A 15,376-nucleotide genomic window follows, 5' to 3' on the forward strand; every position below is an offset into this window, starting at 1 on the left:
GGAGCAATGGATCCCCAGGGTGCAGTGTGCCCTGGGCTGAGGTATCTCGGAGGTGCTTCCATCTTCTGGGTCCTTCCTCACTGGGGCTGTTGCCTCAGGCTCTCAGGACTCCCCTGGAAATCTTCTGATGGGAAAGGCATTGATCGACTTGCCACCCTTTCTCTACCATCCCTTTGCAATTCTAGGAGAGTTGCAGCCTCGCCCTCCCAGGCTTGCAAAGGTAGACGGAGAATTATATTGGAATTTAAATTGGAAGCTCTCAAGGCATCTCAAAAATACTTTCTCTATTTTTTTTTTCCTGTAGATATTGGAGAGGTTGGCAAACGGGTCTTCCTAAAGACAGAAGAATGTATGATTTAATGTTTTCTTTAGATTTCTGTATGAGTGGATGCACAGTGCTCCGTATTGTGTGGTGGGGCGGGGTGTGTCTTCTTATTGATGAAATACACTGCGCAGGTCAACTCGGTAAATCAAAATGAGAAAAGCCGATTGCGGGGGTGGAGGGGGTGTGGTAATAGGGTGCCGGCGCTTGTGGAGGGGGGCGCGAATGTGAACGTGTGAAAGCGAGAGGCGTGCCAGGAGAGCGCGGGAAAGCTTACTGGTGAGGCAAGTGTGCGTCTATTTCCATGGCGCCCTGGCTCGCGGCAGCCCCTGGCTGGGCGAGGGGTGTGATGTGGGAGTGGGGTGGGAGGGGGCAGCAGGCGGGGCCTGCCACGTCACTTGGAGAGTGTGTGTTGGGAAGGAAGGGCAGAGCGGAGAGCCGAGCCGCTGCAGCTGCGGCGGCGGCAGCAGCGAAGCCTTGAGCCGTGGGGAGGTGGGTCCCCGCGCTCGGGCGCCGGGGCAGCCCAGGGCCCTCTGCGAGGCCTGCGGCGCGGCTCCTAGGGAGGAGGTGGCGGCCGTGGCGGCCGGAACCGCGACCTTGGCCGGACCCAGCCCCGCGGTGGACGCAGGGCGGAGGCCGAGCCCCGCCAGGAGTCTTTGCCGAGCCGGAGGGAGGCGCATCTGGCGCTTCGGTACCAGCGGCAGCCGGGGGTCCGGAGCGGCTGGAGGAGCGCAGTGGGAACTGGGAAGAGCTAGCCCGGCTGGAGGGCGGACCTCTGCGTCCGGGAGCCGGGTCTCAGGCACCGCTGGGGGCGAAGCCACGCGTCTTTTCGGGCAGCCAGTTTCACACGCGCCTGTGTGCGGTTCCGGGCATCCCAGTAAGCTCTAGCACCGGGGCGCGGGTAACGGGAAGCGCAGAACCAAATCCCTAGCGCCCAGTCACCTCCCCAGACCCCGCCTTGCAGGGACCAGGGCTTTAGGGCTCACGGACCCAACCGCCAGGTCAGACCGCGAACCGGGAGGAGCGCGAGCCCCACCCTAAAGAGGGCGCAGCCGGGAGCTGGGGAGCGGGTGCCGCGCTCCAGAGATTGTGTCGTGGGCGCCGTCCTAGTGGCGGGGAGCGCACCTCCGAGGGGGCATGAGATCGGAGAAATCCCTTACGCTGGCGGCGCCGGGGGAGGTCCGTGGGCCGGAGGGGGAGCAACAGGATGCGGGAGACTTCCCGGAGGCCGGCGGGGGCGGGGGCTGCTGTAGTAGCGAGCGGCTGGTGATCAATATCTCCGGGCTGCGCTTTGAGACACAATTGCGCACCCTGTCGCTGTTTCCGGACACGCTGCTCGGAGACCCTGGCCGGCGAGTCCGCTTCTTCGACCCCCTGAGGAACGAGTACTTCTTCGACCGCAACCGGCCCAGCTTCGACGCCATCCTCTACTACTACCAGTCTGGGGGCCGCCTGCGGAGGCCGGTCAACGTGCCCCTGGACATTTTCCTGGAGGAGATCCGCTTCTACCAGCTGGGGGACGAGGCCCTGGCGGCCTTCCGGGAGGACGAGGGCTGCCTGCCCGAAGGTGGCGAGGACGAGAAGCCGCTGCCCTCCCAGCCCTTCCAGCGCCAGGTGTGGCTGCTCTTCGAGTACCCAGAGAGCTCTGGGCCGGCCAGGGGCATCGCCATCGTCTCCGTGTTGGTCATTCTCATCTCCATAGTCATCTTTTGCCTGGAGACCTTACCCCAGTTCCGTGTAGATGGTCGAGGTGGAAACAATGGTGGTGTGAGTCGAGTCTCCCCAGTTTCCAGGGGGAGTCAGGAGGAAGAGGAGGATGAAGACGATTCCTACACATTTCATCATGGCATCACCCCTGGGGAAATGGGGACTGGCGGCTCGTCCTCACTCAGTACTCTTGGGGGCTCCTTCTTTACAGACCCCTTCTTTCTGGTGGAGACGCTGTGCATTGTCTGGTTCACTTTTGAGCTCCTGGTGCGCTTCTCCGCCTGCCCTAGCAAGCCGGCCTTCTTCCGGAACATCATGAACATCATTGACTTGGTGGCTATCTTCCCCTACTTCATCACCCTGGGCACTGAGCTGGTGCAGCAGCAGGAGCAGCAACCAGCCAGTGGAGGAGGCAGCCAGAATGGGCAGCAGGCCATGTCCCTGGCCATCCTCCGAGTCATCCGCCTGGTCCGGGTGTTCCGCATCTTCAAGCTCTCCCGCCACTCCAAGGGGCTGCAGATCCTGGGCAAGACCTTGCAGGCTTCCATGAGGGAGCTGGGGCTGCTCATCTTCTTCCTCTTCATCGGGGTCATCCTCTTCTCCAGTGCCGTCTACTTCGCAGAGGCTGACGATGACGATTCGCTTTTTCCCAGCATCCCGGATGCCTTCTGGTGGGCAGTGGTTACAATGACCACGGTAGGTTACGGGGACATGTACCCCATGACTGTGGGGGGCAAGATTGTGGGCTCGCTGTGTGCCATCGCCGGGGTCCTCACCATTGCCCTGCCTGTGCCTGTCATCGTCTCCAACTTCAACTACTTCTACCACCGGGAGACGGAGCAGGAGGAGCAAGGCCAGTATACCCACGTCACTTGTGGGCAGCCAGCACCGGACCTGAGGGCAACTGACAACGGACTTGGCAAGCCTGACTTCGCCGAGGCTAACCGGGAACGGAGACCCAGCTACCTTCCTACGCCACATCGGGCCTATGCAGAGAAAAGAATGCTCACGGAGGTCTGACCCATGCAGGCAGGGCCTGCAGGAGGGGAGCACTGAGCTAACAGTCTCTTAGGCTTCCTTCTCATTTCCACTACTCACTCTAGCTTCAGTTGACTTCTTGACTGTCTCCCCTACACCCACTACCTGGCATCCAGGACCAAATACCTGGACTATCAACCTTGTTGCTTAATCCCTGCAGCATTCAAGGTTAATCCATCTAAGTGACATTTTTAAATTCCAGCGGTGCCACCCAATCATGCCCAGCTTCTGTCATATGGATGAGATATACATTTATGTCTGACCTTCCCTCAAGACTGATTTTTCATGTCTGGGACTCATAATATCTCAAGGAACAGCAATGTCAACAGGATGGAAACCAGCCATATCTGAGTCTTCGCTCCCTCCTTAGTGTTCTTTGCTTTGGGTCATGTGTGTTTCCTAGCTTCAGGCCACTTGGTAACTGGAAGAAGCTGGAGGACAGAAGCAGTACTCAACTTGCTGTTATTCCAGTGCCCTGTAACACCCACTGGTCCTCCTGCAGATGACCCTTGGTAGAGTCTTTATTTGCACAGCCTCAAAATAGGTTATTCGTTTCTAAACTTGGATGGAATTAGAGAAAATACAATCAAACTTTACCACTTGGAGGACATGGGGGTTAGTCCAGGACCAAAGGGGCCAATGGATTTATCAAAGTGTGCCCCAGCACAAGAGGCACTGGTGTTTGGTCTACATTTAGTCCTCCCCACTCTGATGCCCTGACTCTCCAGCTTCCAGGAAGGTTCCTTCTCAGAGCCAAATACTCTTTGTGCAAGTGCCTTCCTGAGCAGAAGAACTGGAGAAAGGGAATCACAGAGCCAGGAGGAATGTCTGAGTAGAGTCAAGCAACTGGCTTGACCACAGTCTGAAGCAAGGTGCCACTTAAACAGATACCGTTTTCTCAAAGGGGCAGGGGAATCGTGTTGCAGATGGCAGCCTTTTCTCCTTCATTTTCCCCAAATTTTCTCTACCCTCTACCTTGCTTCCTGGGAATTTGATTTAGGATTGCTGTTGAAGGCTTCCTCGAGCAAACTCCAGCCTAAAGCCCTAGAGAGGTAAAAGCACACATTGGATGGCAGCATGGGTTTCTTCCCATTTTATGGGCATGAAATATGTGGTTTAGAATAAGGAACAAGCATTATTCCTTTGCCAACAGCCTCACTCTAAGAGGCTTTTTTGCTGAGTCAAGCAAACACTTGCCTGCTCTGCCCCCTTGGAGCTGCATTTGACCTGCTCTCACTGGTAAGGTGACGTGGTGGCATTCCCACTTGATCTAAGCCATTTTCTTCCATTGTGAGACCACTGCCGTCTATCCACCTGCCCACCTCCCCTCTTTTCTCTCTCAGTAACATTGCCATTTGTTTTTTGCCTTTGATAAACTGTGATGTACTGTTCTGAGATCTTTTGGGTGCAGTTCTGAAACTGAAAGGACTGTTAACATGTTTTTAATTTTGTATCTGTGCTTTCAGACTCTTTGATGATAATTTTTTTTTTTTTTAATTATTCTCTCGAAGAGCAACTTACAAGAGGACAGCCTTATGAGGGTTTGCTTGAGAGGCAGTGTGGCTTCTGTGACTGCCAGATCTAAATCTCGATCTTGCCATAACTTTACAGGGTAACTTGGGTCCACAGTCCCTCTTTGTGCCTCAGTTTACCCACCCATTAAATGGGAACATTACTGTCTTCCCCTCCCTACCTCATGGGGAATGTCTGGGAAGCTGGGGACATTGCTATGCAAATGTGTGAATCTTAGTCATGGATTTGATTTTTAGTTCTCCCCATACCCCCATAGGAAAGGCCTTCCCCCCGAGTTCCTGCTTTGGATCCAAAGCCTAAGAATAGGCCATTATGGACCATTGGCTCCCTAAATCCCTCCTTGGCCTCTTGGACTGAGCCCCTCAGCCTTTCTTCTTACCCTTCAGAAAGGAGGGTTCTCTTTAGATATGTTCAGGGGGATCCTTCCATGGCTGGAGGTCACCTTGACTGGGAGCTTGGCTTCTCCAAACCTGAAACACAGATAGAGATGTTTATGATGCAAAAACCTGCTCTGAGGTCAGAAAGTGCTAGTTTTCCAAATCTCTCCCATTGCTGCTGGCTATTTGGTGAAAGAAGAGAAAAGCCCATTCCAGAGGCAGAAGGGAAGCTCCCAGCCGAGGGTAAAAGTTGAGACCTATATGCATGTATCTCTGTATATGTGTATGTAATCACCCTCATCACCATCCCTGAGAAAACATTTCATTTTCAAGTCAGAGCACGCCTGAAAGCGTTTGTGGAGAGCCCAGCTCACCAGGGACTCTGGTTGCCGTAGCAACCTTCCAGACTGTTCTCTCGATCTTCTGCTTTGGGCATCAGGGGAGACCAGGGGACTACATCTTCCCAGCTTCTCAAATGGGAGCACCTCCCACATCGTGGCTTAGGGGCTGGGAGTGCCAGGACACGGATGTGGGACTTTTGGAAAATGTGGAGGAAGCAGGGCCTCAAAGCTTCCTGTCTGGACTTTTCTTCCTAGTTTCCCCACCCAGTCATTGAAGCTGCCTCCTCTTACTCCTGATTCTTCAGAAATTTGAATGTTAAGCAACCAGTTAAACCAACGTCAGTATTAATTTTTTCAAGCTGTCGAGGGGAGCCCTTAGAGGGGACAACTTCTCCTTGGAGTGGCGGCCAGGCTGGGCCTCACCAGGTGTGATCATGGTCTTAGATACCATGGAGTTCCCGTCTCCGCAGAGGCAGGCTCTTCCCAGCTTCATGAGAGGTGGAGAATTGCAACTTCTTCCTCCCCGGGAACAGTCTATCTAGCTCCTGAGAGGAATCTCAAAGATCTTTCTTCTCAAGACATCGAAGAAAAACTGAGAGGCTGTAGCTCGACCTAGTTTCTGTGAAGAATTTTGTCAAGTGATCCCTCTCTGACCCTGAGCCTCTTTATTTGGATTTTGTGCCTTGAGCACCAAGAGAAATTGCACTCTGTGTTGCCTGGACAGCTGGGGTGGTGATTCACAGGAAGGGTCCAAGCCATCACTACACCTGACTCAAGCCGGAAAGAGCTCCCAGAGGACTTCCTGGAACTGCCAGCCTCAGCCTGAGATGCGGGATATTCGTCCCCAAGGAGCGAGGAGGGACAGCTCGCCGTCTTTGCAGGTGAGGTAGGTTCTACTGGAGGGGAATTTCTTTTTTGGCTCAGTCCTGCAGGCAAAATTAGAATGGAGTGGGGAGAGAGAGAAGGTGGGGAAGCGTGTGCATCTGGAGAGATGCAGAGTTTTCATTCCCCTTCCCTCAGGGGCTACCTCGCTTTTTCTGTGTTTTTCTCTTTGACTCCGTTGACTTCAGTTTCTTTTTTCTCTGTTTCTGTCCCCTTGATGCTGCTGGTCCCTTTAAAAAATTATCTCTTTTTCTGTGCATTTTTCCCTTTCCTTCTTTTCATTCTTACTGTTTCTGCCTTTTCTTCCCCTTTCTCCAGTTTTCTTCCTTTTGGTTTTCCCCGTCTGTTGTTTTACCATCTTCTTCCTTCTATGTGTGTCTTCCTGCCTGTCTTTCTCCCTCTCTCCACCTTTTCAGTGGCCGGGAGCACCTAGAGTGTTGACGTCGAGGTCGCACATTGAACTCTAGGACAGCTGTGCTTGCTAAAGTCTGTCTGCAGCAGGAGTATTCCACTTTTTCCTGACTTCTCACTCTGCCATTCTTTCCTACCATGCTCACCTCTGTGGGGGCAAGTCCTGAACCTACCAAGCAAGATGAGACTGCCATGGGCTCAGAAAAATGTCTCCCAGAAATTTCCTGAACCTGCAAGCATAAATGAGAGAAGGCAGGCTGGGAGGGAGAGAATGACCCTGAGAAGTCTCAGACAAATCCTCTGCTGAGTAGCCCTGGACCACCTCAGGGTCTCCAAGCTTAGGAGGCTGGCAGAGAGGTCAAAGACAGAGGAACAGTAGAAATGTCAAATAAACAGAAAAAAGAGGGCTTAGGAGGCAGGCATAAGGTTGGAGTTAGCCTGGAAAAAGCCTTAAATCGGGGATGGCCTTAGAACTGCCTTTAATTCACTTGAAGGTTTTGTTAGTATCTGGCTGTCTCTCTCGGGTACTGAAGGCAGAACAAAAGGAAAGGACATAAATCTCAGTGGTGCAAGGTGCAGGGAACACTCCTTGACAAGGAGGATTAAGATTCACCAGGCAGTCTGCAAGGATAATTGATGGACTCCTTGCTAGAAGTCTTAGAGCATGGGCTGAGTCCCACCTGCAGCGGGACATTAGGACAACCTGAGGGGCCCCCAGGGGGTTGAAGGTTGTGCTATTACAATTGACCCCAGATAAGTTTTGGGGGGTAATACAAATGCTCTAAAGCAGGATTGTAGTAATAATCATACAACTCTAAAAATCGCACCCCAAAATCATTGAATTGTGAAGAAAAAAAAAAAGAAAGAAAGCAACGAGTCTAATAATCTGGGAGTTTTCCATCTGGGCTGGGAGAACGGTTTGGTCCTATAAATCTAGAAGCTTAGCATGTCTAAAAATGGACCAGACAATATCTAGAATAGAATGACAGTTTTTTTCTTCTGCCACATGGGGACACTTTAGAGCTTATATGCAGTTGATCGTTGCTATTCATGCACAATACCACGAACTGGTGTGTGTGTGTGTGTGTGTGTGTGTGTGTGTCTGCATGTGCTTTGTTTTGATATCAAATTGTTACGAGAGTTACATGCTTTTTTCTTTTTTTTTCCTCTAAAGATATGTCATGCCATTTTTTGGGTAAGTGCAGGGCATAATTAGCATGCATTGAACTATGATATATATGTTGAACATTATTCATTATATAGGACTATGGCCTTGAGCTTGCCCAGGGAACTTACACTTTGCTGGCAAAAAGAAAAAAACTCCAAGAAAAGTTCCCACAAACCAAAAACCCCACCAAATCCCTGCACCTGTAAACTCAGAATTCCTTAAGAGATTGCACAGGGCCCAAGGTTTTATTTATTTATCTACTATGGTTATTATTTTATTTTTGAATTTTTTGAAATTCTTTTTTTGTGGGTACATAAAGGTTTTATTTTCCCTGGCCCCTTCCCTACAGTCCCTCTACAGTCGTTATTGATGCTTAACAGCCCTATGACGAGGTCCCAGCCGTCTTTGGTGCTTCGGGTAAACAAAAGAAGTGGGCGGTAACGGCCTTCATTTGTCTTACTGAGCCTTGCGATGATTCTCTCCCAGACTCTGATCTCCTCTTGGCCTGCTTTGCCTTGTGCCCACCGGACCCTCCCTTGCCTCCCCTTGGTGCTTTCCTCAGATGCACCAGCCAGTCCTGTGGCTTGTCATTTCTCCTCTCCGCTGGCTGAGCCCTTGCTTGCAGCGGCATTTCTATCTGCCTGCAACTCAACATACATTCCAAGATAGATTCCCAGAGAGCGTGGTCCTTCCAGGACAATCTGGCTGGAGCTGCCATCCTGGCTCACATGGGTTTTGACTGTGTGTTATTGCCATGGGAAGGAAGTGAGGAGGAAAGTGTGCTCCAGTCCTACCTTGTCACAGTCACTTGGGGAGGAAAAGAGTTCCATTTACTAGGTGGTAGGAATTCCTCTCTCCATCCCACTTCATATTTTGCCTCGGGTTGCACAGATAGCTCATGGCAGAACAAGGTCTGGAGCTTGGCCGTTGGCAGGGAGAGGGATCTTCCCAGACATAGGCCGCGGGGAGGAAAGACAGATGGGCTCTTAGCCTCTCATCTTGCCAGGTCTCCTGATGAACCACTTTTCTGAGCTGGGCTTGAGGTCTCTGTGGGGTAGGGGATGGTCATGTTTTTCACGTCCCTTTGTTCTGAACTTGAGAAAGTATTTCACCCTGCCTCTTGGTCTTCTTGGTCCTCATCCCCTGGCTTCACCTGGTACCCTAAAGGGGGAGTGGAAATCGATCAGCCACTGCCTTTGAAGGGTTATCAAAGCAGCTGCTGTGTTTGAAGGTGCACAGTAACAACAGGAGAGTGACTCCCTAGTTTTCAGAACAAAAGAGGAAAGGTTCCTACCCTACAGGAAGTATCATTCACACTGGTCTAACCTTGGCTATCACTTGACCTGTTTGGGGACTGGCCCTGATGAGATTTATTACAATTTTTTTTTTTTTAAATCCAACTCCAACCTCTTCATTGTTACTCTAAAGAGAATTCCTCATTCCTCGGTCACGAGCCACAGCAGATACACTTTACCTCCTCCTAGAAAACATTTTGGAATCTTAAGCAGCTTCTGCTGCAGGCTGCAAGGAGCGCAGACAGACCCTGGCTCTTTGGTGAGAGCAAAGCCGACATTTCAAAAGGAAATTGCAGCCACGCAGTCTGCTGGCGCTGCTATTTTTGACATGCTTGCTGTTCTCTCAGGGCTTGACAACCGCTGTCTCCAGGAGACAGACAAACCTGCTCTTGGCAGCAGAGACACTGCTTTGAAAAAGAACATAGGAAGACAGTCCTGCAACTGGGAGGGGCGGGGAGGACTTGCCACTGGAAGCGTGGTACCTGGCTAGTGGGGCTGCAGATCTGAGGCTGCAGGATTTATCCTCACCCAGGGAATCCTGACCTTGCGTTGCATCCTTCCCAGTGGGAATAGTCCTAGCAAGAATAAGAATGGTGCCATTCATTTACAGAACATTTTCAAACACGTTCAGTGCTTTCAGACATCGTGCTGTTTAACAAAGGAGTGAAGAACATAGTTGCTGGAGCCAGATCGTCGCGGCTCAAATCCCTCCTTTGCTGGGTAACATTGAGCAAGTTATAAAACAGTTCTGTGGCCTCAGTTTCTTTTTCTGTCAAATGGAGGATAATAGTACCAATCTGATAGGGTTGTTTTGAGGATTAAATGGATTAATGTATGTACAGTGTTTAAATGTACAATGTCAGCTGTTATTATCATCCTTCAGCAATGAAATGAGGCAGGTAGGCTAGGCTTTGTTTTTTTCTTTGGCAGATAAGAAAACTGAAGCTCAGAGGAGTTGTGATGTATTTAAGGGCACACAGTAATGTGTGTTTCATCCTCTCCAGGGGAGTTGGAACAGAATGGAATGCAGTGAGGGTCTAACTGTTATTGGACAAGAAGAATGAAGCCATAGCTCCTAAATGTGTATATAGACTTCTGTTTACATGCCAGCTTGTCTCTGATGGAGCAGCAGCGGGTGTCCTGTGCTTTTGTTCCCTATGAGTCTCTGAAAGTGCGCACACACACACACACACACACACACATGCGTATACATACATACATATATACACACATAAATATATATACATACATACACATATATACACATACATACATACACAAATACACACACATACACATATATACACATATACACACACAAAACCACATATACACACACATATATATACACAAACATAAATATACACATGCACATGTATACACACGCACATGTATACACACATATATGCACACACAAACATATATACACACATGTAGGCACAGGCACATACATACATGCTTATACATATACCCATATATATACACACACACATATGGTGCTATATTTTCTATATGTGTGTAGCATATATACATGGAACATCTTTCTATGGAGCCCTTCCTCAGTACTGCCACTGATCTCCCTCTCCCATTTTAACATTCTCAGTTGTTGACACTCCACTCGAGTTTTCCTCACACAGCTGCTCATGCCTTCTTCCTTGGGACGAATGCAGGGTCTTAGAGTTAGCAGAAGGGACAGAACCCACAAGCCAGACCCTGGCTCAGAGTTTTCCCACACTGTTCCAGTGGCTTTCAAACTTCCACCGTCCTGGTCCTCATCCTCAGCATGCATTCTGTTCCCCAGTCACCTTCATGGACCCCTTTGCAGGTGGGGGTAGCCTTTAATCTCTTGTTGGTATGTTTCTGCTTTCCTGTCCTTCTTTGAGGTGGAGGAGACAGGAGGCCTTGTAGTTGGAAGAAGCCAGCTCCCCTGCCCTTGTGGGTCTCCATTGGCCTTCACTCCGCCTAAAGAGCATTTATGACAACTCTTGTTAGGGGTCTTGGCACGGGCCAGATTGCAGTCTTCACCCTCAGCTCGCTGCCATAGCCACTACAGCTTCTTACAAAGGTCCCATCCCAGGGCAAGGTGACGTGGCTGCCCTCATGTTTGAGGATTCTGAGCTTGCTGGCTTGCCTGCCATGGGAGTTGGAGAACTGGTCTGAATCACTGTTTATTAGCTGTACCTCATTTAACCTCACCAAGCTTCAGTTTCGTCATCTGCAAAATAAGGAAGCTAACATTACTTGCTTTACACAGTTGCTGTGAGATTCAGAAGAGGCAGCCAGTTAAAGAGTTTAGCAGGAAATAAACTCTTAGCAAAGTGTGGCTCTTCCCACTGCCAATCAGCAGAGAGACCCTTAGAGGCACCAAACACCCATCTGAGAGTGGGGCCGAAACTACCTGCACGTCAGAGAAAGGCAGGGTCCCTGCCGACTGCAGTTTTGTTCTCTGAAATAAACATTTAAATGAAATATGACATAAAAAATAGACTCAGGATAGCTAGCTATTTTTACCAGAAGGCTCTTTGCCTAGAGGATTCACAGCAGAATTTCTTTAAATAATTGCACTTACGGTGTGATTTAATATACAGAAATATAATCTGAATATATCTTGGAAGAATAGGATGGATATACTGGTAATATGTATATACTTTAACAAAGTTTGTTTCCAGCCAAACTAGAATGAGAATTCTCACTTAACCCTTCCCTCAAGCCCTGGAGCATTGCAGAGGGTGGTGCTGAGGGCCACAGATGGAGGGGGCAGTGAATGCCTCTTTATGAAGAAGGAGACTGATGCAGAAAAGTGAAGTGAAGAGAAGAGAAGTGAAATAATTTGCCCAAGATCACACAGGAAATTAGGGGCAGAACTGTGCCTGGGACCCAAATTTTCTAACTCCAACTCCAGCATATTTTCCCATGGGAAATGGAACTGTAAGGATTACCTAAACACACTAAACACACACACACACACACACACACACACTTAAAAATAACTATTCATTTTCTACCCAACCAAACTCCTTAGCAGAGCTGCCCATAGAAAATGGAATTAAGTGATTTTAAATTTTATCTTTCCCTCCCCTGAGTTTCCAGGGCACAGAGGCAGTGAGCCTAGCTAGAGAAGCCCAGAACCAGATGACCAGCTTCTGGATTTTTAAGGAAGGACTAATGACTGAGGACTAGTGCAGGCCCAAGGTATTTAGCACTGGACAAAGAGAGGCTCATGTACAGGCTTTGGGCTTCTAATCTCACTGATTAAGGGATTCTTTAACCTCTTAAGGCTTTATTTTTTCTGTTAAATTTAGTGACTAGACAGAAGGAAACTGTCATAGATTGGAAATCAGGAAGTCAAGGGGTTATCTGAGTCTTCTGAATTTTATAGCGGAAGGAAGGGATGCAGAAGGTCAGCATCTTACCCAGGAGCGCTGACTTCTGATGCCTTGGGAGGCAGAAACCAGCTTCTAGACTCTTCCCTGCGCTTTGTTGCCCAGATAGAGAAAGAGAAGTTACTGTCAGTTACAGAGCTCTTTTACAAATCACAGGACCAGGGTCAGGAGGAAGAACGTGTCCAGAAGACCTGGTAGTTGAGCCATAAATCAGCCAGGCACTCCCCAGCTGCTTTAAGGCAATTTGGCATCGGTGGAAAGAGAAAAAAGGTCCGGTATGGTGGGGAAAATAGCTGTGTTCCCTGCAGAAGACTGCTTTCTGTGCTTCAGGGGAAGGATCGCGTTCACCCAGGAGAGCATACGTGTGCACACGCAGGTGCTCAGGCACACCCTCCCCAACCAGACCCTCTACTCACTTGGACATGTGTGTGTATGTGTGTGTGTTTTGTTTTTCTTTTTTCTGCATCTGCAATCTTCTGGTTTATGGTTTTACATGCCTCCAGCAATTCCAAATTGCAATCACAGAGCACCTTCCCTAAAACTGGGCAGATTACCTTCTAAGAGGTCCTCAACTGTCACTTGTGGCTTGTGAGTCACATGGGACACAACACTAAGAAATACTGGAATATTTCACACACACACATCTGAAGTTTTGGTTTCTCTTAAAAGCAAAGGTCTGGGCTTCTTGATCCTGCACGTTTGCTTTCCACCCACCATCAGCAAAAGCTGAGGGACAGCGGCCCCCTGCAGAAGGACGTGGGTTCTCTTTGCCCAGTGCCCATCACTTCTTAGTCCCTGCCGCTGAGGCTGGGCCGTCTGTCATTTTTTTTTTTTTTAGACGGAGTTTCGCTCTTGTTTCCCAGGCTGGAGTGCAATGGCACGGTCTCAGCTCACTGCAACCTCCGCCTCGCAGGTTCAAGCGATTCTCCTGCCTTAGTCTCCTGAGTAGCTGGAATTAGTGCCCGCCACCAGGCCTGACTAATTTTTTGCATTTTTATTAGAGAGGGGGTTTTACCATGTTGGCCAGGCTGGTCTCAGACTCCTGACCTCAAGTGATCCGCCCGCCTTGGCCTCCCAAAGTGTTGGGATTACAGGTGTGAGCCACCGTGCCCGGCCCGTCTGTCAGTTTTAATTACGCCCCTAGCCATGTTTTTTCATAGGTGGGAGATATTTCTCTCTATGTACATTTCTACCAAAGTTTAGAAAAGGAAAGATGGAAAGAGTATCATGTTTAGGGAAAACGATACCTGGCTTATGTCACCTGCTAACCCCTGGGGACACTGGTGCTTGCGGCCATACTCAGAGCCTTCCCGTGTGATTTCATCTAAGTGGCTCAGAATCAACTATCTGACTTCGAAGTAGCAGGTCAGATGGAGATGGGAGTATGTGTGTTTGCTGGAAAAAACAGAAATGAGAGCAGAAATGAAGGCTGCTTGCCGGGAGGAGCCGGTTCCAGCTACCCACGAGAGATGGAACTGTGAGGCTGCACAGAGAAGAAGGCACTGGAGAGTAACAAGAGCACGCCATGTTCTGTGTCCAGTTAAGCAGACAGGGGCATGTGTGATGTAATTCAGAACTCCCAACCAAAATGACAAAAATGAGAAATCAGGCAAACTTATGCGTTCAGAGATGTATCCAATTAGAGAACCGCCTCCCGTTTCTGTGATGTCAGACTGTGGAGCACTACTCCACTCCTGCTGGCTAGGACTGAGTGGGCGTCAGAGTGGGGATTCATGAGTGGCATCATGTGGCTTTCCTGATAACGACTGGCCACCCAGCCATGGGCTATGCATCTGTCTGTTTGCTTCTGCGATGTCATGAGGCCCATGGCCATCCCCGGATTCGATCTTGCCTCTCCTGGGTTATTCCCATTTGGTTTCAGCTCTCAGGTGGAATCTTAACAGCCAATTCCTATGCACGTTGTTAACCAAATCAAAAATTGTAACATGGATTTTTTTTACAATCACTTTTCTAACTAAAACCTTTTGATGAAAACATTCATGATAACCTTTACTAACTATCCTATTTATGAAATCTTACTCACAATCTGAGAAAGATGCAAATACCAGCAGTGAGTTGTATGTAACCAGGTTTTCTCAGTATTCTTTTCCATCTTCCTAAACACTGTTTTCAAGTGCGACATTTGTCCTTTCTCCCAAAGCATTTCTGGTGCTGACACACCACAGTTGGACCTGGTTCCTCTGGTGCTTGGATTTCAGTCCCCTGGAAAGCTGTTTTCTGCTAGGTGTTTTTCGTTTATTTGTTTTGTTTTGTTTTGTTTTTTTGGTGCTGCTGAGGGCTCTTACCTCTGACCCTCCTCTGCTCATCCAGCAAGGCCTGAGGCTTGCTGTCTGCTCCTCACCAACTGGCCCAGGCTGAAATTCCTTCTTCCGTGGTGTCCCTTCTGTGCTCAGAGGCAAAAGCAGAAAGGATGTAGTTGCTCTTGTCCTGTTGTTGCCTTTGTACCAATTCCTTTTCTGTACATCTTGAGCCATGAGGAAAAGTTTCTGGTATTAAAGCCACTAAAAGTCAGAAGAAGTGGACTGTGGGGTGGGTGAGGATTGCATCCAGTTCTGGGTCTGTCACTAACCTGCTGTGTGACCCTACGCATGTCACCTGCCTGGCCCTCAGCAAATGGTAGCCATTAGTATTGTTCTCCCACCAGAGTCTTCACTGTAAAGTGAGGTCATTGGATTCGACGACTGGGTTTCTGCTTGAAAATTCTGCAGATACCCAAGCGTATTAATCAGATGTGCAGCTGGCTTCCTGAAAACTTGACAGACTTTATTGCTTGGCTTTTGCCACTGGAGTGATGTTTGAAAAAGAGTGTTGGAGTTACTAGGTTTTCAACTTTATGTAGAATCACTGAATTTCAGAGCTCATATACTCCAGTCTATTATTTTACAAAGATCAGAACTT

The 15,376-nt window shown here is 49.2% G+C and overlaps 1 protein-coding gene across 4 annotated transcripts in view; it reads left to right on the plus strand.

The window, feature by feature from the left end:
- Window positions 1-749: 749 nt before the first annotated feature.
- Window positions 750-15,376, plus strand: part of KCNA6 (potassium voltage-gated channel subfamily A member 6) — a 39,829-nt gene continuing 25,202 nt past the window's right edge. For 2 of the 4 annotated variants that reach the window (XM_054526723.2, XM_054526724.2), the window contains exon 1: window positions 750-6,204. In XM_054526723.2, the coding sequence (XP_054382698.1) occupies window positions 1,460-3,049 (1,590 nt within the window). In that variant the 5' untranslated portion in view covers window positions 750-1,459 and the 3' untranslated portion in view covers window positions 3,050-6,204. The remainder of the gene's footprint in view (window positions 6,205-15,376) is intronic. The other 2 variants (XM_054526722.2, XM_054526726.2) reach the window with 1 other exon arrangement.

This window comes from Pongo abelii, chromosome 10 (genome assembly GCF_028885655.2).
Source record: "Pongo abelii isolate AG06213 chromosome 10, NHGRI_mPonAbe1-v2.0_pri, whole genome shotgun sequence".
In the NCBI taxonomy this organism is placed as follows: domain Eukaryota; kingdom Metazoa; phylum Chordata; class Mammalia; order Primates; family Hominidae; genus Pongo; species Pongo abelii.